The sequence below is a fragment of the Festucalex cinctus genome, chromosome 3 (assembly GCF_051991245.1).
Source record: "Festucalex cinctus isolate MCC-2025b chromosome 3, RoL_Fcin_1.0, whole genome shotgun sequence".
NCBI classification, from domain to species: Eukaryota; Metazoa; Chordata; class Actinopteri; order Syngnathiformes; family Syngnathidae; genus Festucalex; species Festucalex cinctus.
The window spans coordinates 29,687,106-29,708,734 of record NC_135413.1 but is presented as its reverse complement, the minus strand read 5'-3'; the positions used below and the strand labels follow the sequence as shown (position 1 = coordinate 29,708,734).

General features: G+C 40.4%; 1 protein-coding gene across 2 annotated transcripts in view; it reads right to left on the bottom strand.

Annotated features, from left to right (window-relative positions):
- mon2 (MON2 homolog, regulator of endosome-to-Golgi trafficking) overlaps positions 1-21,629 on the bottom strand; it is a 39,008-nt gene that overhangs the window by 10,064 nt on the left and 7,315 nt on the right. For both annotated transcript variants that reach the window (XM_077517434.1, XM_077517435.1), the window contains 24 exons: positions 20,599-20,726; positions 18,757-18,888; positions 17,182-17,311; positions 16,970-17,067; positions 15,754-15,879; positions 15,423-15,617; positions 15,105-15,229; positions 14,131-14,270; positions 13,742-13,895; positions 13,313-13,503; positions 13,117-13,198; positions 11,544-11,725; positions 10,285-10,397; positions 8,851-8,955; positions 8,512-8,592; positions 8,358-8,431; positions 8,195-8,285; positions 7,421-7,522; positions 6,064-6,174; positions 5,576-5,751; positions 5,315-5,477; positions 3,483-3,776; positions 3,156-3,354; positions 1,389-2,032 (listed from right to left, as the gene is read on the bottom strand). In XM_077517434.1, coding sequence (XP_077373560.1) covers positions 1,389-2,032; positions 3,156-3,354; positions 3,483-3,776; positions 5,315-5,477; positions 5,576-5,751; positions 6,064-6,174; positions 7,421-7,522; positions 8,195-8,285; positions 8,358-8,431; positions 8,512-8,592; positions 8,851-8,955; positions 10,285-10,397; positions 11,544-11,725; positions 13,117-13,198; positions 13,313-13,503; positions 13,742-13,895; positions 14,131-14,270; positions 15,105-15,229; positions 15,423-15,617; positions 15,754-15,879; positions 16,970-17,067; positions 17,182-17,311; positions 18,757-18,888; positions 20,599-20,726 — 3,836 coding nt within the window. The remainder of the gene's footprint in view (positions 1-1,388; positions 2,033-3,155; positions 3,355-3,482; positions 3,777-5,314; positions 5,478-5,575; positions 5,752-6,063; positions 6,175-7,420; positions 7,523-8,194; positions 8,286-8,357; positions 8,432-8,511; positions 8,593-8,850; positions 8,956-10,284; positions 10,398-11,543; positions 11,726-13,116; positions 13,199-13,312; positions 13,504-13,741; positions 13,896-14,130; positions 14,271-15,104; positions 15,230-15,422; positions 15,618-15,753; positions 15,880-16,969; positions 17,068-17,181; positions 17,312-18,756; positions 18,889-20,598; positions 20,727-21,629) is intronic.

Sequence of the window (21,629 nt, the reverse complement as noted above, 5' to 3'; positions counted from 1 at the left end):
CGGACGGAATGCGACGACATGCGCACTGTTGAAATGGCAACTTCATTGTTTGTGTTTACATTTCCCGCCTTTTAAAAATGTATCTTTCAAGAGGTTGATCTTTGGGAATTGCAAGACCTCCTGAGATGTCGGGAGTTCTCATGGCACTTTACTGGAACATAAACAAGAAAACATTACTTGTCAAGCATTGATGTTTACTTATTGTAAACACTCATTGAGCAATGAGTGTTGGTCAGCGTCTTGTGTTCAATATTATCTTTTCTTATAGTAGGCAGCAGTGTTTATTTCCTCAGCTGCAGTGAGTACCAGGAATCTATTAGGGGATACCTTGTACATCTTTGTTCTTATCTTTTTTTCTTTTTTTTTATGGGCACAACTCGGTTGTGTTCATCCAACATGAAATAAATCCACTCTATAAACTCTCTCTCTCTCTCCAACATACTTTTGATTTAAACTTCACCATAAACATGCAGCTTTACAGATGCAACACTGTGGTAAGAGGCTTGCACATTTCCGGGAATTTTCAAAGTTGAAAACGCGACATGGGAAATTTGGGGAATAAATGGGATTAAACCCGGAATTTATTAAATGGAAGGTTAGATACAAAATGTAATAATACTGTAGAAAATGTCTTGTTAGCATAATTATGACGAGTAATAATAATGATTAGAACTAGATTTCATACAAATACAGTGGTACATTGACTTATAAGTTTGAGTGAAGTGATAAAAACAAAAACAAAAGTGATGTAATTAAGGCACTGTAACACTTGCATGTGCACTTTGTGTTGATATTTTCTGCAAATGATTATTATTTTGAGCATTTACACTCGAATATGGTACCTTCTAGTTTTGATTAAATTGCCCTTAATTCTCAGATCATTTTTTCCAATTTAAAATATTCCCCGAACTCCTGGAAACGTCCTGCAAGTTATCCACATTTTGCAAACCTATAATAATGACATCTTCCACAACATAAGCAATATGCAAACACAAAACGCCAACACTTGTTTGATAAGAACTACTCCCTTCCTCCTTCCCACAACTATGCCATAAGTTCTGATACAGTTGTTGCCGACCTGGCACAAGACAAAAAAAACGCAACTTTTTCCGGAAGAAAATCAGCTAGCTGAAACAGCAGATCGAAAACCTGACACTGGTTGGCGGTCATCGTTTTGCATGCTGGGTAAAATTCATATGGTTCTTCTTTAGAAGTTAAAACAAATTTAATTAAACAAATTTAATTAATCATTTGTCTTTCCTGATGATGTGGATTCAACTGTCTGACTCGCATCGCCAAATCTCTCACAATATCCGTGTGAGCTGGCTGCATTCCATACAACGAAATGTGCGACATTTAGTCAATACATTGAATGTTTTTCATTTTACCTTCTGCAAAACATCCAGAGCAATGAGCACAGCTTCCTGCAGGCTGGTGAGCACGGCCTCGGTGTAGGAGGGCAGGATGAAGGGGGAGGCGTCGCTGCTGATGGGCACCGACACGGCGCCGTGGAGGATGACCCCCAGCTTCTTCAGGTCGTCCATGCTGAAGTTGGCCTTGATGTGCTGGTACAGCGCCGGGAATATTTGGATGAGCGCCGTGAGGAAAGGCTGGCTGGGGATGAAGGCGAACTTCTCCGCCTGGCCACTAGGCGGCCGGGTGCTGTCCGTCCCCGTGCGGTACCACGTGTTCCACGCCGACCACCACAGCGCGAGGTCCTCCAAGGCCGACTCCTCCCCCGGCGGAGGGGCCTGCAGCTCGGCGCCGTTGTAGCACGTCAGCCGCTCCACGAGCGAATCGGAACGCACCAGCGGTCTGCCGGGACCGGCCGCCGAGAGGGGATCGATGAGGACCGGCGGGACCCCCATGGCGGCGAACGCGTCGGCCGCTTTGTCCGAGTCTTTCACCGGCGTGACGATCTGCAGGATCTCTTGAAAGCTCTTGAGGGCGGCCAGGGACACTTCATTGTTTTTGCTGAGCGCGGCTGACTGGATGTGGGTGAGGAGAACCTCCCAGGCCTCGAAGAAGTCACCTGAAGTCACAAGGTAACATAGAAACTGCTTATTAGGGCTGCATGATATTCGGAAAACATGCGATATAGTTGTTGAATATCGCAATATCGATATTATTGCGATATTTAACATGTACCTAAATAAATAACATTTTCATTGTCAAATGAAAGAATAACTTTTTTTTTCCATGTGGTAAAATAAGCAAGTTCAATGTGTTCCTAGTTCCTGATTAATTATTGGATGGACTATTGGATGATGATGCACATTTAAGTTTGTGTCTGATTGGTAAAATTCCATCTGAAAATTATTGCATCTCTTTGCGATATGCATATTGCATGGGACAATATTGTGATAGATATTTTTTCGATATATTGCCCAGCCCTAATTCTTATTGTTTTGATTTTTTTTTTTTATTCTAGTCTTTTCAATGCATCATTTTGCAACAAAAAGGCAGGGCCTTTAAATGTGGTTGCTTCTTTTTATTTTTAAGAGCTGAATTCAAAGATCTGTGATTTTGCCATGTATACAAAAGGCCTAGTTTACAATAGGGATGTAACGATATTCAAGCATGTTATGAAGGTCATGATACGATAATTATCACGATATTGTGTGGAGGTTAGCGATATAAAAAAAAAAGGTCACAATATTGTTTAAAAAAAAAAAAAAAAAAACACACAATATTGCACTTTTGTCCATAACAGCAATGCATATAAACAATCTACAGTAAATCTTTAGTAACACTTAATAAGTATATTATTATTATTATTAATATTAATATTGAGGCACTTACTTGCTAATACGCGCACACATCGAGTTCCTCCACATATCACAAGCCTATTACATATCCCCTTCATCTGACCACTAGCGTGAATTTTAAACATAGAAGGGCCAAAACATGCCATGTGAAAATTAAACTGCACAAAAAAAAAAAATAGCCACCAGAGGGTGCTAGGACTGCACAAACGGAAATTAACCTGACTTTTTTTTTTTTTTTTTTAACAGATGTGCTGCTTTTAATATCGTGACATGACGACGATATTGTGGCAGTTTCAATATCGCAATAATGCCGGTTCCGTTACATCCCTATTTTACAATAAGTGAGGTTAGCCTTGATTGAGGGTTTACATTTTGCACTTGACTGACCTAACTTTTGGAGGAGGTAGCGCCGGGTGTTGAAAATGCGGGCAACGCCAGCCAAAGTCAGCACCCAAGTCTCGGCCCACTGTTTCTCGGCAGTGTCACGCGAGTGGTGAATGAGGATGTTCCCGCCGCCGGACTCGATCTTCTCCTTGTCCGCCGTGGTGGACGACGTCCTGACGCAGTTCAGCAAGTGAAACAACACCTAGTGGCACAAAGTTGAGCAAATATATATTTGGGACATTGGAGCAACAATCTTGTCAAATAGGAAAGATGAGGTGGAAAAGTGTTCTTCCTGTGTGTGATTAAAATGACATAACTCTCGGACGTTACCTTCCAGACCACAATATGCCACGTTGGCTGATGCAGCAAGGTCCCATGCGCGGCGATGGTGGAAAACAACGTCTGGCCGGCACTTTTACGCACAGCGGGCCTTGGATCCACGCACAGCTCGCCCAACTTGGCATACAGGCACAGCCACAGGCAGTCGAAGGGAGGAGCGGGATGGAAGGGCCTGTTCAGGGTCTCTCCTTTCTCCTGGGCCTGCTTCTGCTGGGCCTCCTCTTCCCTCTCCAACTCCTTTGTGATGGCATCGCCCCTTTGGAAGAAGTAATCTGAAATGTTCCACTGATGCACGGGGAAAAGGAAGCGCAAGTTCAGAGATTGGGAGCAGTCATTTGCGATACAAAATGCATTATATGAGGCATTAATACATATAAATTCTTGTGACGTCGAAGCCGACGATGGGCTTTTCCACAGCAAAGCCATCCTGGCATGCCTTTAAGGACCTTGCTTTGTGTGCTAGGAACAGAAAACTGTTCCCACAAGGTTATAATCATAATGCTCAAAAATGTCTTCCTGATATGAAGAACTATGTGGTCTGCTCCCACGAATACCAAAAATCTGAGTGACTGGCCATCTTGTCTCATTCCGGCTTCTGGGCGGTCATGTGACTGTAATAGAAGACTACTATTACATTTAAATTGTTATAATAATACTAATTGTGACTGTATAGCTAATTTGAAAACAACTACAAATGTAAAAGTATGTCTCATTATATTATTTATTTATTTATTTATTTATTTGTTCTTATTTTTTTAATTACAATATTAAAGGGATACTTTACTTAGCCATTTTTGGCAGTCAAACATTAATATCTTGCCTATAATAAATTTGATATTTTCATTATTTTTCATGTACAATTAGTACCATTAAAAACACATTTTGCAACTTGCTGTCGACTGAAAATGACATCACAAGGGCTCAGGTAACCAATCACAGCTCACCTGTTTTCACAAGCTGAGCTGTGATTGGTTACCTGAGCCCTTGTGATGTCATTCTTAGTCAACAGCAAGTTGCAAAATGTGTTTTTAAAGGTGCTATTTGCACATGAAAAATAATGAAAGTATCAAATTAATTACAGACAAAATATTAACTTTTTATTGCTATAATGGGTTAAAAAAGTGAAGTATCTCTTTAAAAGTGACACCGTTGCTATATTTTGACACCCCGGTATACCGTATCACCGTAATATCACCCAACTCTAATATCGAAGTAACTGATCGCACCTTTTGGTATTTATACACAATAATAAACATACCGTAATTTTTCCGTACTATTGGCGCAAATTTCGTCACACGCTTTCAACCCTGTGGCTTATATGATGCGGCTAATTGATGCATTTTTTTTTTCTAACGGCCGCCAGAGGCGCTCGAGCAGAAAAGGTAAGAGTGAGACAGGTGGAATATATGTGTCGAGGAAGATGCAAGTTTAATGTAACTTGGCGCTTTGTGCATGAATAAAATGAGAATGAACAGACCCTCATCATGGAAAATACAAGAATTCTCAGTCTCAGTGACTTTTACCGGGATGTTATTTTTACGCAGCCCTGAGTGCCGTGTCACAGTCACTGTTTGGAAAGAAAAGCTAAAGTATATCAAGGTATATTAAACCTTTGAAAACTCTTCCTATACACCATCTTTCTTTGTAAATATTTCATGTTTCAACGTGGGCACATGCGGCTTATAGTCAGGTGCGGCTTTATGCATGTACAAAATGCTTTTTCCTTTAGAAATGTACTGGGCACGGCTTGTAATCAGGTGCGCTCTTTCGTCCAGAAATTACGGTAAGTGTATCGCAGAAGGAGATGTGGAGTGAAGCCTCACCAGTAGGCCGATTGAAGTGAGACTAATATTGAGTTCCTGGTTCTGTAGGCCGAAACTTCCGGCTACATCCACTACAATCTGGAGGCACGTGCAAGGCATGGTGGGTAGGAAGTCGGTCACCACCAACTGCAGGCACTGGAAGGCTGTTCGGATCAACGACTCACTGAGGACACGGCGAATATGTCGATCAAAAGCACAGCTCACGCCAAAATGAAGATAAAAAGTCAGACAATTGTAATCACACCCTCCTCTATGTCTTACCCTTGATCATTGCGGATAGCTCCAATGACGCCCAAGACGAGGGGCCAGCCGGGGCCCAGACTGTCCCCCTGGCTCTGGAGGATTTGCAGGACGCTTTCCAGCTGCTTCTGTCGGATGTCTGCGTGCAGCACGTTGGACAACTCCTTCAGGGGGTTTAGCAGCAGAAGCTGCAGTCGCTTCGAGAAAACACAGACAGTCGTGAACTTCAGCAGAGTTTGGTTGCACTTTCTTAATATTTGCGACTACTTTTGGTTTTTTAAACTGTCATTCTGTGAGGCAGGGGTTGCTGTATGGCAGACAGGAAGATGCACTAGCTAATGCACCCCTATAAAAGGCAAAGAATTGAGTAATCCCTGCATTGTGATTGGCTCTCTCATTGATAAGGATTGGAAAGTGGGAGTGGGGGCGGCTGAGTCCAAACATACGACGGCATCGCCCTGCCAAGAAATAGCCAAGCTCGACGCGAGTCGCGCACGCGTTTACGCTACCTGATTCTGGCCGAGCGGCGGCTCGTGCTTGTAGTCCAGGCCGGCTTTGATGAGGGCCGTCAACGCCTCGGCGCCCCACTCTCTCATCCTGGAGTTCGGGTGCTGGCAGACCTGCAGGAGGACACACCAAACATACGCACAAATGCAAACACGGATGCACAGACGGCACCGAAAGCAGAAAGTGCCCGTGTGTTTGTGGACGCGTGGGTGGATTTGTGTTGCGTTGCGTTTTCCTTCGCCGCTGCATCAGCTCTGATTGCAGGGGAGGTTTAAAAAAAAACAACAACAAAAAAAAGCGGTTTCCCAGCAGATTTCAGCGTAGGCGTGTGCAAGCAAACTGATGATAAGAGAGATGTTTGCAACATACAAGTGTAATCAATCATGTTTGTATCGACACACATGGGAGATTCCAGGCTCATGAGAATGGTGCCATGTCCTCACAGACAAAGGTATTTAAAAACATGAATACATTTGGGAATTTTCTATCAATTTTTAGGCCACAAAAAGCACTGCAAAAAGGTAAAAATAAATTCTGTGTATGTGTGGACATGGCCTGGTTTTACATTTGTAGTCACATTTAAAAAAACAAAAAAAAAACAACCTGTAGTGATAAAAATAATTCATGTTTTGACATCATTAACATTCCATTCACATATAGATGAATATCGTGAGCTGAATAACATAATTGCCCAGGTCATTCTTACTCTCACAATATCAATAAAAATGCAAATGTGCTTGCTAAAAATTGCGTTTACCTTTTCTTTAGTAATCAAGGTCATGATACTAATCAATGCAACTGTACTGTTTGTTAAATTTGTTGCGTTTCTTCCTCGGATTAAAAAGCATTCAAAAATGAATGAGGCAATTATGCTATTACGCAACGTCTTCATCAATACTGTCAAATTGATCATTTAGATATCGTGTGAAAGTACAGCCCACACACAAAAACACAAACAGTGCCAGATCCTGCTTTGGCATCAAATCAAATTGCAAAATGAAGACCGGAAGCACAGTGGACACGTTATTATACAGCGGCCTCTTAACTCCCAACATGTTGACATGAGTGAGATAAGGACTGGGGGGGGGGGCAAGCAACAAAATGGACAAAGAAGGAAAAGGCCAAAGACGTTTGGATGAGGGTATCATTTGCTTACCTTCTGCAAAACAGACAGGAATGCAAGAGAGAGGGGGGGAGATAAGAAAGAAAATGTGAAAAAAACAACCTTCAAACACTTTTCTCACTAGGAGAGACTCCTCTCCCTGATATGAATGGTCAAAACATCACTCAAATCATTTGAGAAGTTACACACCTACAAAAAAATACAGCAAAGGGGTCAAATATTGTGTCTTCTGTTACCTCTAGCAAGTGTCCTGTCAAAGGCCTCCACAGAATCTCGATCCGATCCATGTTCACCAGACCCGTCTCCAGCAGCTTGGCCACGGCGAACAGGGACGGCTCCTGCGCGCGAGACAATACTTTGAACTCTGACCTTCTCGATAACATGGGCCCATTTTGACAACGTAAATCAATTTGATGATGAGACTGACAGCGTTAGGCCTGCATAGCGCTGTTTTCAATATGTCACACCTCTCATGTTGAAAAAGTAAACACTTAAGTACCTTGAGTCACAAGCAACCCAACTTGCGAGTGTGTTATTTATTTATTTTGGCTTTTTATGAGCCAAATTTTACACGTGGGCTTTAGATATGCTGACTCTCGAGTGAAGTGAAGTAAAAAAAAAAAAAAAAAAAAAAAAAAAAAAAAGCAAACAATGAATATAACTTATGCCCTATCATGTGGGCAAGGAGAGCCACAGCTTTCAGATGTTTATTGATCTGAACAAAAAAAATAAAAATAAATCAATAAAATGACAAACACAGGTGCACAGACAAATATTGCACATATACAGTATAAATAATAATAATAATAATAATAATAAAATGCCACCGATGTTGTTAACAAAGCATATATGTCCTATAAGGTACATTATCACCCGGGCGGGAATGTTCATTTGCCAGTTGGTCCACAAAATATCGGCCGCACTTTGAACCAATCCGTGGCGGAAAATGTTTGGGGGTACTATTGCACTAGGCCACACCCCTTAAAGGAACGCATCCAACACACCAATACCTTGTTAGTCCCGTAGGCCATTTCCATAGCTTCCAACGAAAGAGAACATAAAGCGTTGATCAGGTGATGAAGGGAAACATCATCCAGGTACCTAAATCACAAAATGCATTTATCAGACATTTGCTAGCACAATAACTGTGAAACGGTTTTAAAAGGTCCTCACTGGGAGCTTTCGAAAAGCCTGGAGAGAATGTTAGAAATGACCGGCAAGTCTGTCATCACAGCCGTGGTCAGCACCTGATCGGGTTGGAGACAAATGTACTGTCAGTTGAACGCACCATCGCAGTCGTATAACAGCACGATGCGGGCAAGCGTACCGTACTGGGTCCCTCCACGGCTCGGCCGGGTTTGAGGGCGCCACCCACGCTCGGCTTCAGTCCAAGGATCCACACTAAGTGCTAGGATCAGAAAAATGTAAGTTTTCGTTCCGTTCCGTGAAAAGCACCCACTGTAACTGTATATAACATATACATAAGTCTCAAGCAGACATGAAGTAAAAAAAAAAAAAAAAAAAAAAACATCTTTAAATGACATTATGTTAATTGGCTTTCGCAAAAGGACTGCGTGTGGAAAAACCCTAAAATTAACATGAAAGCAGGCAATTTTTTTTTTTTTTTTTTTTAATAACACGGTGCAGAACTAGTGGGTGGTTGTACCTGCAGTGTGGCCAGAACCAGCTGCCAGGAGGTGCCAAGCACGGCGCCGTGGCAGTGGGCCAGGTTCAACAGGGTGCGCATGCACTGAATGTTCTTGGCCGTCAGCTTGACAGAGACACACAGTAAGAATTCAGCGCGAATGTGCACGTAGTCCATTACGTGGGAACAAAGAGCCATTCAAGGATGGGGGAAGGCAGATTTATCATTTAGGGGCGCACCAATACCACTGATTCAGATTGAGCGTAAATTTAAGTGCTTACATTCGGGTGTTCGCCAATACGGTTTGCAAGTTTGATGAAAATGTGTTTTAATCAAATACTAACTTGAACACGAACGTTCCATTAGTGACTTTTTAACAACCAACTTTTCTAACAGTCTTGCCGCAAATTTCACTTAAAGGTGTATTCAAGGATCTTCTCAAAAAGTAGAAGAAACGTCCGTTTGTCAGTTTTGAAAATGCGTATGAAACGCCTCCACTCTAAAAATGGTGAGTGATATTTACTAGTGATAGAGCGATATGGTTTTTTCAAGGCCAATACCGATACAGATTATTAGACAAGGAGGCCGATAACCAATATTTCAAGCCGATATTCATGTGCAGTAAAATATAAAAAAAAAAAAAATCTTTTAAACTATGTTGACATATTTGTTTAAAAAAATATTACAAAAATTTCAGAGCTTCCAGGGTCATTAGCATGTGCTAAATTTAAAAACATAAAAAAATAAAAAAGATCCCTCAAGATTTCTACTGTAAACAAAGTCTAAAAGTCTAAAATTTCAACAATTTTATTTATTTCTTTTTTTTAATAAAAAGTGTAGGCAGTTCCCTTTTTTTTTTTTTTATAAACTGGAAATTTAAATAGATCCATAAATGAAAATAATGAAAAGTTCCTCCGTATCTCACTGAGTGACAAATGCGAATGTGGCTAAATTATTTATTTTAGGGTTGGTAAAACGTTTTAAAAGATTTTGCAGTGAAAAATTATCTGAATATGTTCCAAATGTGTTTACGACAAATAAAAACTGACTGTGAACATCTTACAACTCCTGATGAAAACCCAAAATTCGCTACGTTCGCAAGTATTCACTTCTAAGTGAGACAACAGCGTTGTCGGCCTTCAGATTCAAAAAATGGACGATGCCGATATTTGTCAAGATTCCAAATAATATTTTCAAGTAAATCCTGACATTTGATATATCTGTAACAAGGCATTTCTCAACATATTGTGGTGTCTAGTCTGCCCACTAGGGGGCACAATGAAGAACGTAGTCTGGCTGTTAAAGTGATTTATGTCATGATGTATCGGAGTGTTTGAGTGTGAGATGTACAGTCAGTATACACAATTATTGGCATCGGTGCATCCCTAATATCGATCGAATCTACATCTTTGATTACGTCTGTCCACCAACATTCATGATACTGTATTTTCCTACCACGACAGTTCCTTGGGGCTGGGCGCTGAGTGGTTGCCCGACGGCCACGACCTGCTGATGAGACTCGCTCGAGGGGCTGATGATCTGCACGTTCTGGCCCTGAATTGAGTAGGCTATAGAGGGGGTAAAAAAAAATAAATAAAAAAAAAACAACACAAGTTGGGTTGTGTCCGTGATTTGTCACAAACACTCAAGAGCCTGCAGGAGAAGCTTCTTTTAATCAACTCAACATGCACAGACCAATTAGCCGGCTTTTATCTACACCAGCTAATATGCAAATAGTGAACGTCCAAGGGGGCCTTTTTGAGAGAAGCTGCGTGCGCGCGTTTTAACACTCCCCAGGCACGTTCTTAATTAGAAGTCATGGCATAACGTTATGGATTACTGCAATAAGAGCCGGGCACTGGGGAGAGGCAAAATTCCGAGAGTTTACACGATAAACTCGGATGAACAGCACGCACTTCAAACCATATGGATAAGAAAAACTCATTAATTTAACATCAATACAGATGACTGCAGGCACAAGAAGGTTGCAAAGGGGTGTGGAAAATGCCCAGTTAATTTCCATAGGAATTTTTGGAATTGATTTGGAATCAGGGTTTTTATAGTTTTGGAAATTTTCATTTTAGTTAGTTAGTTTTTATTTTGTTTTCAGGGTGGGCCTGTTAGTTTTTTTAGTTTTAGTTATTTAATAAATTGCTTAGTTTTAGTTAGTTTCAGTATTAGTTTAAGTTTTTTGGTTTTGTTTTGTGCATTACTTGTGCGCAATATTTTAAAAAGCACCATGGGAGCGACATCATCTGAAGGTGCTTTTCTATTGGCTGCTGCGAGATGACGCCACTTGGGTGTGACACGCTTTCAAACCTCCTTATTCCGGTTAATATCAAAATAAAGCTACTTAAAATAACATTTAAAATCATCCTCAAAAGCTCATGCATTAAATTAATTACCTAAGACTAAAAGAAAGGATATTTTTTGCAATAATTATAGTTCATTTTGTCACCATAAAATGTAGTTTTAGTTTTTTTAAAAAAAGCATTTTTGTTTTTATTTGTATTTCATTAACAAAATACTTTTGTAGTTTTTTTTGTTAATTTTAGTTAACTAAAATAACCTTGTTCGGAATTGAGGGTAATTTAACAGAAAGGTATCACTATCGAGCCACCCTTCAATTTAGTAAATTCTTGTTTTTCCCCACGTGATAATAATTTCCATGGAAAGTTTCCAACTTCAAAAGTATCATTTTTGTAAAGCGCTACCTTTGCTGGACAAGTTAGTGGCGTTGCTGCTGAGAAGGGTCAGGGCGTAGTGCGGCGGTAGAGAAGCCTTGCAGATGGCCGTGATGAAGGCGTCGCGCGGCGTCACCAGGCCCAAGCGGCCGCAGAGCGAGGCCATGGTCAGCTCGGCCTTCAGGATGTTCTCGGTGGCCGTCTCGTCAGTGCTGCAAACACACACAAACATATATGGTCGGTGTACTGTTTGACGTGGATTTAGGGGAAAAGCTCGACATAAAATATAATTATTTGTCAGAGACGTAGTATGGTACTTTTCATGGACTCATGGAAGATGTGGATGTCACAGCCCCCCCACCTTTCACACTGGCTATTAAAAAACCCCCAAAAAAAACAATGTACAGGCTGCAGCCTGCAAATGATATCCAGGCCATAGTTTGGTCACCCCTGAAGTTTGGACACACAGGAAATTATCAGTAATAGAGTTATCGCACACGTTTCTGCAAATCTTACAAAGGTCATCAATCTTTGCAAGGTTGGAATCATATTAGATTCAGAGGAGAACATGATGATATCAGCTCCCTCTGGATTGCATTTGCTACACCCGCTTTAAGACAGTTCAGCAGAGTTCAGGTATTTGGATGTTATACAAGTGCAAAGAAAAAAACAAAACAAAACAATCTTGGCAAAGAAACTCCCCTGGCTGTCTGCAAAGCACATTCACCTCAGACTCTAGTAAAGTGTCTCACGGGGCGGCTTTATAGAGGCGTCTCCATCTTTGTGAGTACAATGTCTGTCTGGAGTAAGAAGTATGAGTGCTGTAAAAGCTGATCTGAGAACAGCATTGGTTTTATGAGACGGTGGCAGATTGAAGTTGGAAGGCCCTAAAAATGGTATAATTTGTGCTGTTTGAAAAAGGGAATATTGCTTCCGGTGCTAACTGGCAAAAGACAGGCCGAATTTGAGGAGTTCTCCTCAGCAACAACAACAACAACAAAAAACAGTTAACAGATGTATTTAAAAATATTTTGAGCTATTATCCTGTCATGTGGGGTGTGGTAACTTGTAAGAGTCATTTTCCCTCCCCATTCTGCTCGGAATATGATGAAGGCTGACAACCGTAAATATTAAAATTGTTCACCTTCCAAATTTAGAGTTTGGCAAACTTGATTATTCCTTCCTCATTGTTTCTTGTTGAGGGCGGCACGGTGAACGAGTGGTTAGCACGTCCGCCTCCCAGTACGGCCTTCCTGGGTGGAGTTTGCATGTTCTCCCCGTGCCCGCGTGGGTCTTCTCCGGGTTCTCCGGTCTCCTCCCACATTCCAAAGACATGCATGGCAGGTTAATTGGGTGCTCCGAATTGTCCCTAGGTGTGCTTGTGTGCGCGGATGGTTGTTCGTCACTGTGTGCCCTGCGATTGGCTGGCAACCAGTTCAGGGTGTACCCCGCCTACTGCCCATAGCCAGCTGGGATAGGCTTCAGCACCCCCTGCGACCCTTGTGAGGAACAAGCGGTCAAGAAAATGGATGGATGGATGTTTCTTGTTGACCAAAATTCAACATACTGTAGTTGAACTTTAAGGTGCCACTAGTTTATTTACCTGGCATCAAGTAACAGAGACAAGGCGGCGAGTAGACCACACCAGCAGGCATTGACCATCTCCTCCCAAACCAGATGAGCTCCTGAGGCACAGAATACAGAATAGAATAGCCATCATTCCACAATCCGGCCTGACATCAAAGCATGATCTATAAGCAACAGATGCTAAACTTCCTAAGTGTCAAATCAGGTCTCACCAGGTGGTGGCTGCCAGTCGAGGCCGGGCTGAGCCTCCCTGTACTCAGCCGCCGCCTCCTCCTCCACGGCCAGCTCCCTTTCAATCATGGTGGTGATGCCTCGGACCAGGTCGAGCAGGGCGCTGAAGGCCACCGACATGGCGTAACCCTCGGGGATGGACGGCGGCTCCACTTTGTCCAGCATTTCCAGGCTTAGCAGAAATGTCAAACGTTAAGTACAGTTTTTCAGGACAATCCAAACTGTTGTATCGCTATGCTCAACTGATCAATTTGTCCCCTTTTCTCATCTACAAGATCATTTTCTTCAATAGATAACTCTCTGGTCTTCTTGTTTGTACAACAGCAAATGAATTGACCTTGCCGTTCCAATACTTTTGTGTATGTGTGTAGCAAATGCTAGACAACAACAAAGTGGTAGTGGGTTCTTACTAAGTGGCTTTGGCACTGCCCTGGGCGCTGACAGTCATCAGGGGGATCCACATGCCGCGGTATTCAAAAGCAGCCTGGGTCGTCAGGGTTCCGCCGGCGCCTCCTGGGCCTGGACCGCCCTGTGGCGCACCCTGGGGCCCTGATCCCGAGCCACCTAACAAATTTAGTCAATGAGAGAGAGAGAGAGAGAGAGAGAGAGAGAGAAAAAAAAAGTTTGCAACACAGTTTATGTAGAATCACTTTTGTTGTCATTAACATTTTCTACAAGCAAAGAAGAAAAAAATAAATAAATTATAAATTCTTTTTTTTTTTGCAACCTGATATCCATGAGGGTGCAGGATCAGTCATTGAATTAAATGGCGAGGTCTCAAAAGAACTGAAAACGGTACCAGCTGGTGCGCTGACAGCTGAAGCATTGCCCACATTAGGAACGATGAAGAGGGACTGGATAAAGGAGCCCAGGGCATTGACGATGTCTCGGAACACCTTGGTGGAGTGCTGCTTCATGTCATATGATTGGCAGAATGAACTAGAACAAGGTTAAAAAAACAAAAACAAAAAAAAACAAAACAAAAAAAACAACAACAAAAAACAAGGAATTAAAAATAGATTCTGGAACGGTGACTCATCCTTTTTGATCTACTAACCATTAGGGGGCAACACTAAATGTGATGGAATTTGAGTAGACTAGTCACTGCTGACAATGTTTTTTGGTACCATACTATAATTAGAGAGAGAAAAAAAAAGAAAAAAAAAAAAAAGAAGGAGATGGGAATGCTTTGATTTTTTTTTTTTTTAAATATTCATTAGCAACTAGTAAATAACACGCTCCAAACTTCACTGGAATCTTGACAAGTGAGTACGTCTGTAAAAACCCTAATTACCGTTACCCTACTGTTTTTTTGTTGTTTTGTTTTTGTTTTTTTTAAGCAATCTTCAGCTTGTTTTTTCTAACAATAACAATTAATGAAGCAAAAATTAATGACAATGAGTTGGGCCTGGGTGATTTTGCATAAAAATAAAATCTGATTTTTTTTTAACAAAAAATTAGATTTACGATTTTCCCCCGATTTTATTACATTATTATTATTATTATTATATTTATTTACATACACAAACCAAGAAGTTAAAAAGTTTGTTGAGTTCCTCTCGAATGGAGTGCGTGAGGATACGACTAGCAGAGTATAAGCTACGGAAGCCCATGGGGCCGAAAGCCGCGGCACAATGAAAGGGGGGGTTAGATGTTATAATTGTCCACAAGAAAACATTAAAATTAATAAAATAAAATAAAAAATAAAAATAAATATACCGCCCAGCCCTACAATGAGTAATGACAACATCTAAAGCTAAATCCTCTGCTTACCGTAATAAATGTGGCTGCACGCACAGCCTATGTACCGACTCCACAGCCACGGCTCGGAGCCACTGAGGCTTTTCCCCGTCCAGAAACTTCACCAGCAGAGACAGGAAGATCTCACACTCTGTTACCTGGAGGAAAAACAAAATCAAGTCAGGAAGAGGAAAGAGGGAAAAAAAAAAGAAAACATCAAATAAACAAGCAACATTAGATTATCTTCGTGGAAAATCCCTGATGAGAACTAATCCAACGCCAATCATTCCGCCAGTAAGAACATCGGCTTCACACTTGAGGAAGCCTCTGATCCAGAACGCGCACTCGTACCAGCAGACTGTAGAAGTGCTTGATGAGCACCGAGACCACGCGCAGCAGCCGCATGCAGATGGGGAAGTAGGGCTTCTCCACGGGGGCCGGCGAGGCGGCGCTGCTGCTCCCCTGCCGGAACTTGATGTTGGGGGAGAAGAGCTTGATGACCAGCGGACACACGCGCTCCTTCAACAAGAAGCTGAACTCCTGGTGCTGCGGGGCAAGAAAAGGAGGACTTGACTGATAAGATTACAGTTTGTCCCTGTTGACATCTCTAAGAGTGTTCTTAACACAAAATCTGAACATACAATTCATTCAATAAAAGCACGTGAAATGCATTCAGAGGCACCTGTAGGAAAACGCCGGGGAAATCGTTGAGGACAGACTCCAGCAGCTCCAGGCCAAACGTCCGCGTCATCTCCGTCATCCCCACCAACCAGTAGGGGGCGTCTGCATTCACCAGCTGGCACAGGTCCTGCAGGAGGGGAGCGAAGATGATAAGCAAATAATGAGCGTGTTTTGTGGGGCCGACAATGTTTGTCGAGTGAGCCGCCTGGATGACCAACTATAACTACGTACCTTGAAATACAAGTGCCATGGCATTATTAAATTTCATCTACTTGCATATGTGTTAAATTTACTGATTTCTTTTTATTTTTTGACAAACTTCTGCTCTACCCCAACAATCAACAAAATACTGAAAATAAGGAAATGTGAATATTTAGTGTGCAAGTCAAATTTGTGTTTTGGCTCCCTGAAAGTTTCTACTTGTGCGCCCATAAAAAACTAATGGAAAAACTAAAACTAAAATTCAAAAAAACAATTTCGTTAACAAAATAAAAACAAAGATGTTTTTAAAAACCAAAAACTAAATTTTACGCTTACAAAACTAAATATAAATATAGCAACAAGGTCCTTCGTTTTAGTCTTTAGTAATTAATGCATGGGCCTTTGGGGATGATTTTAAATGTGGTATTAAGTAGATTTATTTTGATATTAACCGGAATAAAGACATTTGAAGGTGTGTCACACAGAAGTGACATCTTCTAGCAGCAGCCAACAGAAAAGCACCTTCAGATGACGTCACTTGCATGGTGTTTTTTTTTTTTTTTTTTTAAATGTTGCGTACAAGTAATACACTTAAAAAAAACAACAACAACAAAACCAAAAAAAAAAACCAAAACTAAACTAAAACTAATACCAAAACTAACAAAAACTAAGCATTTATTAAATAACTAAACTAATAAAAACTAACAGAACCACCCAGAAAACTAATTAAAAGTAACTAAATTTAATAAACAAAACTCAAAACGAAATCAAAACTAACTAAAATGAAAAATACCAAAACCATAATAACCCTGCTGTGCTGCTAGTAAGTTTTAAAAAAAATAAAAAAATTTCTAAAGCCCTGCAATGTACTTCTTCCTCTTCTTTGTAGCAATTAAAACAATGGCTGTGGGGTAACGTACAAATATGAACATAGATAGACAAGATGAAGAGCAATCGAGGGATGTCAAAAGTGCATACAGCTGTGAAGGGAAGCTGCCGCCCTCATGTGGACATACCTGGAAGAGCATGTATGCGTCTTTAGCACTGGGCCTCAGGGTGGTGACAGACCGCCTGTTGGTATTGCCATGGACAGGAGGCGGCTGCTCCACGATACCTGGGACGGAAAATGAATAAATACACGAGTCGTGACAATGTAGCATTCAACCAAGAAAGAAAACAAAACAAAAAAAGTCAACAACGAAACAGCGTTTCGCCGTCGATTTGTGACCTTTGAAACGCTCGTCCTCGGCCACCATCCTCTCGAAGACCACGGTGACCACCTGCCGGACGGTGGCGGCCGCCGTGTTGTTTGTGATGTTGTCCTTGGTGAAGTGCAGGCGGAAACACAGCACGATGGCCTGGACGAGCACACGCCACGACAAGCAGCATGCAAATATTGATTTCATGTCACGTTTGTGTAAAGAGGAAACGGCATTTGCTGTCTATTACAGTGGAACCTCGAAAGTCCAACGTGTTCAATCATTTTTGTTGCACCGTGCGAGACTTCAGTCCAACCTAAACTATGCCGGATGTGGCTGACCATTTTATAATCCAACACTCCAAATATTGACATATTCAAAACTATGAAATATTTATTGTATAATTTTGCTGGTTTTTTTTTCCTCCCTAAAATTGGTTGGCTAAAATGTATTTATTCATTTATCTCATTAAATGGTTTATTGTAGCTGTGGAAATATAAATAGCAAATTAAAGGGTAAAATAAATACTTTTATAATTAATAATTATAGTATATTAAAGGAATACTTCACTTATTTAGCCCATTATAGCAATAAAAAGTTAATATTTTGTCTCTAATTAATTTGATACTTTCATTATTTTTCACGTACAAATAATACTTTTGAAAAACTATTTTGCCACTTGTTGACTGAAAATTACATAACGTGCTCAATGCTCAGGTAATAACCAATTACCTCTTTTCTAGGTTTGGTCATGTGACATTCACAAGCTGAGCTGTGATTGGTTTCCTGAGCCCTGAGCACATTGTGATGTCATTTTCAGTTGACAGCGGGTTGCAAAATGTGTTTTTAAAAAGGTACTAATTGTACATGAAAAATAATGAAAATATCAAATTTATTATAGAGAAAAATATTAACGTTTGACTGCCAAAAATTGCTAAATAAGTAAAGTATCCCTTTAAATAATTGGTTAAAAAGTAGTTTAATTACACTAAACATTTTGAAGCATGAATTATTTGAACAAATTAAAGAATTTTATTGATTGAATTAATTCAAACATTTGTTTCCTAAAACTGGTTTATTCATTTTTTTTCCAACTTATTTTCATTTATTAAAGTAATTAAATAACTTCTAAACGTTGTAATATTGTAACTTATAAAATAAAAAAAAATAGTAAAATGAATTTGACATATACAGTACATTTATCATTTTTTTTACCATTAAATATGTTTATTGTAAAAAAAAAAAAAAGTAAATAACTATAAATATTACAATTCTTTTTAAATCAATCACTATGCTGTACCTAGTAACAGTTTTATAATGGTGACAGTTTGACACTGGAAGAGATTATTTCTATCTCGCTGATTAATCAAGTAGTCAGGAAAAAAAAGAAAATAATTTTAACATAGTATTTATAATTAAGCACAATCATGTGCACCCTTCCGTTTAACTGTAGTATCTGTGATTTTAAGTCGAAAGCCTGAACTGGTAAGTGACGTGGGTGCCAGTTGTGGCAGCTTGTGTATGAATGTCCCGAGAACGTTTTTGTCTTCTATAGCGTCAACTTTGACCTTTGGAGGTTCCATCGGACCGGAGTGCGTGTCTACCTTGGAAAGTACTTCGTCGTGGACCACCGTGTTGGTGGTCAGCAGTACCAGCACCGTCTGCAGAAGCTTCAGCTCCTCCAAACCGTTCTCCATCAGCTGCCACAGCATGTTGATGATGTTGCCCGCCGCCGCCTGCAACGACAAATGCCACCAAAATGTTTGCTGTGTTTTTCTTTTTTGGGTCATAACGCGGACAAAAAGGACCAGATGATGCGGCTTGCTTCAGGGTCAAAGAAAAACATCAGTAACGGGACATTTCAATGCCAATTGAAGTGATGTTGACACTTGTGACACCGATTGTGCCTTCATGGGTGTCACAGCTGTTTACGCAATACCTCAAGAGTCGCCAGCTGTTGCTTTTTGACGGCCGCCGCCGTGATTGTTTTTTTTTTTTTTAACCTTGTAGTTAGTTCAACGTTGATGACAAGATCTACAATGGCAAGCGGATCCGTACATGTTGAAGTATTTGTGTCCTTCCTGATTTTGCACATTTATCACACTTGTTGAAAAGCTCACAAAGATGAACCCAAATAAAAAAAATAAAAAAAATGCAAATAGGGATGTAACGATAACGTCAATATCGTGATATCGCGATATTAAAACTGCCACAATATGCCGTTGTCGTCATGTCACGATATTAAAAGCAGCACATCTGTTTAAAAAAAAAAAAAAGTTCTAGCACCCTCTGGTGGCTACTTTTTTTGTGCAGTTTAATTTTCACAAGGCATGTTTTGGCCCTTCTATGTTTAAAATTACATTAATGGTCAGATGAAGGGAAAGTCAATATGTGGAGGAACTCAATGTGTACGTGCATTAGCAAGTAAGTGCCTCAATATTAAAAGCGATAAGTCACTTATTTAGCCCATCATAGCAATAAAAAGTTCATATTTGTATTTATTAATTTGATACGTTCAATATTTTTCACGTACAAATACTACCTTTAAAAATACATTTTGCAACTTGATGTCGACTTAAAATGACATCACAAGTAACCAATCACAGCTCAGCTGTTTTCTAGGTTTGGTCATGTGACATTCACAAGCTGAGCTGTGATTGGATACCTGAGCCCTTGTGATGTCATTTTCAGTCGACAGCAAGTTGCAAAATGTGTTTTTAAAGGTCCTATTTGCACATGAAAAATAATGAAAGTATCAAATTAATTACAGACAAAATATTAACGTTTGACTGCCAAAAATGGCTAAATAAGTATGTAACCCTTTAAGTGTTATTAAAAATTGTAGTTTATATATATTGCTGTAATATACAAAAGCACAATGTTTTTTTGTTTGAGCTCTTTTTTTTTTTTACAATATTGTGAGCTTTTTCATATCACCAACCTCCCCAAAATATCCTGATAATGATCATATCTAGACCTTCATATCATGATAATATTGTACGTATCGTGATGATTGGATGTCGTTACATCTATACTTTCAAAATGATGCACCAGCAAGTCAACGTCTGAATGTCTAAAAATAAACAATTAAGGTTTTGGAGGGACAAAAAAAAAAAAAAAAAAAAAAAAAAAGTTAACTCCAATTAATTTGATTATCTGAAATATTAAGTGTAAAAAATCTATACATACATACAAAATTAGAAATCAGGAAGGGCACTCATACACTCACCAGCCACAACATTAGAAACACCTGCAACAACAAGAGCTTTGTGTGTGTGTGTGTTTGACCTCGGGCGATTCCGTATGACACAAATAAGTCATGACAGAATGTCCTTCGGCCAGATCGACTTTATGGCCTTCGTGACCCCGGGCATTAGCCTTGGTGTGCTGTATGTATTTGCATTAACACAGTCCCCTAGCCAACCCCCTCGCCCCCCCAACCGCACCTCAGAGACCACCTCGTGGGACATGAGCCTCTGGATGGCAGCCAGACACAGTTGAGTGATTTTGGGCTCTTTGGTGCCGCAGCCCATCAGGAAAGGCTGCACGACTTCGGAGCTATTCTCTTTGAGAGCTGCGGGAGAAGAAAGCATGCGTTTAAATTGTCATATTTGGGAGTATTATCATTACAGCAATGCTAAGAATAGTGAAAAAAGTAATTGATGAATTCATGTAAAAAAAAAAAATAAATATGTGATACACATAATTTTACTAGTTTCCCATCAGCCATGACTTTGGCGCCATCTTGTGATGTTTCACAAATCACATTCTTCAATGAATTGATGGGGTTAAAATTCATCAGGAAAAAAACAAAAAACAGTCGGTGAATGTGCGATTATGCGGGGTCAATTTTTATGACACAGAGGGGACCGCAACTTGTTGCGAGATTAAAAAGTTCTACCGGGGAGACCAGAATTAGCTGTGACGTTCAAAGCGCCTCACATCTTAAGTCAGAGGCAGACCCTTGCGCTTGAAATGTCACAACAAAGAACCTCCCTTCACGTGTTCTGCTCTATTTGCTTCCAGGAGGCGAGATTTGCTTTGATCAAAGAGGCCTGCTCGCAGGAGGATCTCAACAGAGTACGCAGATATCAACAAGTTGGCGAATTTGTGCGTTTTCATCCTGACTGATGATCCTTTGGTGCGAAATATGTTAACCGGAATTTTTCTAGAGGCGCGAGTAAATGAGGTTTTTTTTTCAACATGGCCCTGGTTGATCTCCTTGGCTCTGCTGCCACCTGCTGGCCGTTTGTGTAATAAGTAACATTTCTTCAACCCGTACTTTGCAGTTGAGAGGCTGCATCAAAGCCTTCTGTCTAGCATAAGAAAAAAAACAATACGCCTTTGGGACACTTAAAACATTTAAAATAGAACGTATTTATACGTTTTTGGGAGCAAATGAGTTAAAATAGTCGATTAATTTTGTCAGCTCTAGTGTGAAACCAACCAATGTCTAACATCTGATTACTAAAGAACG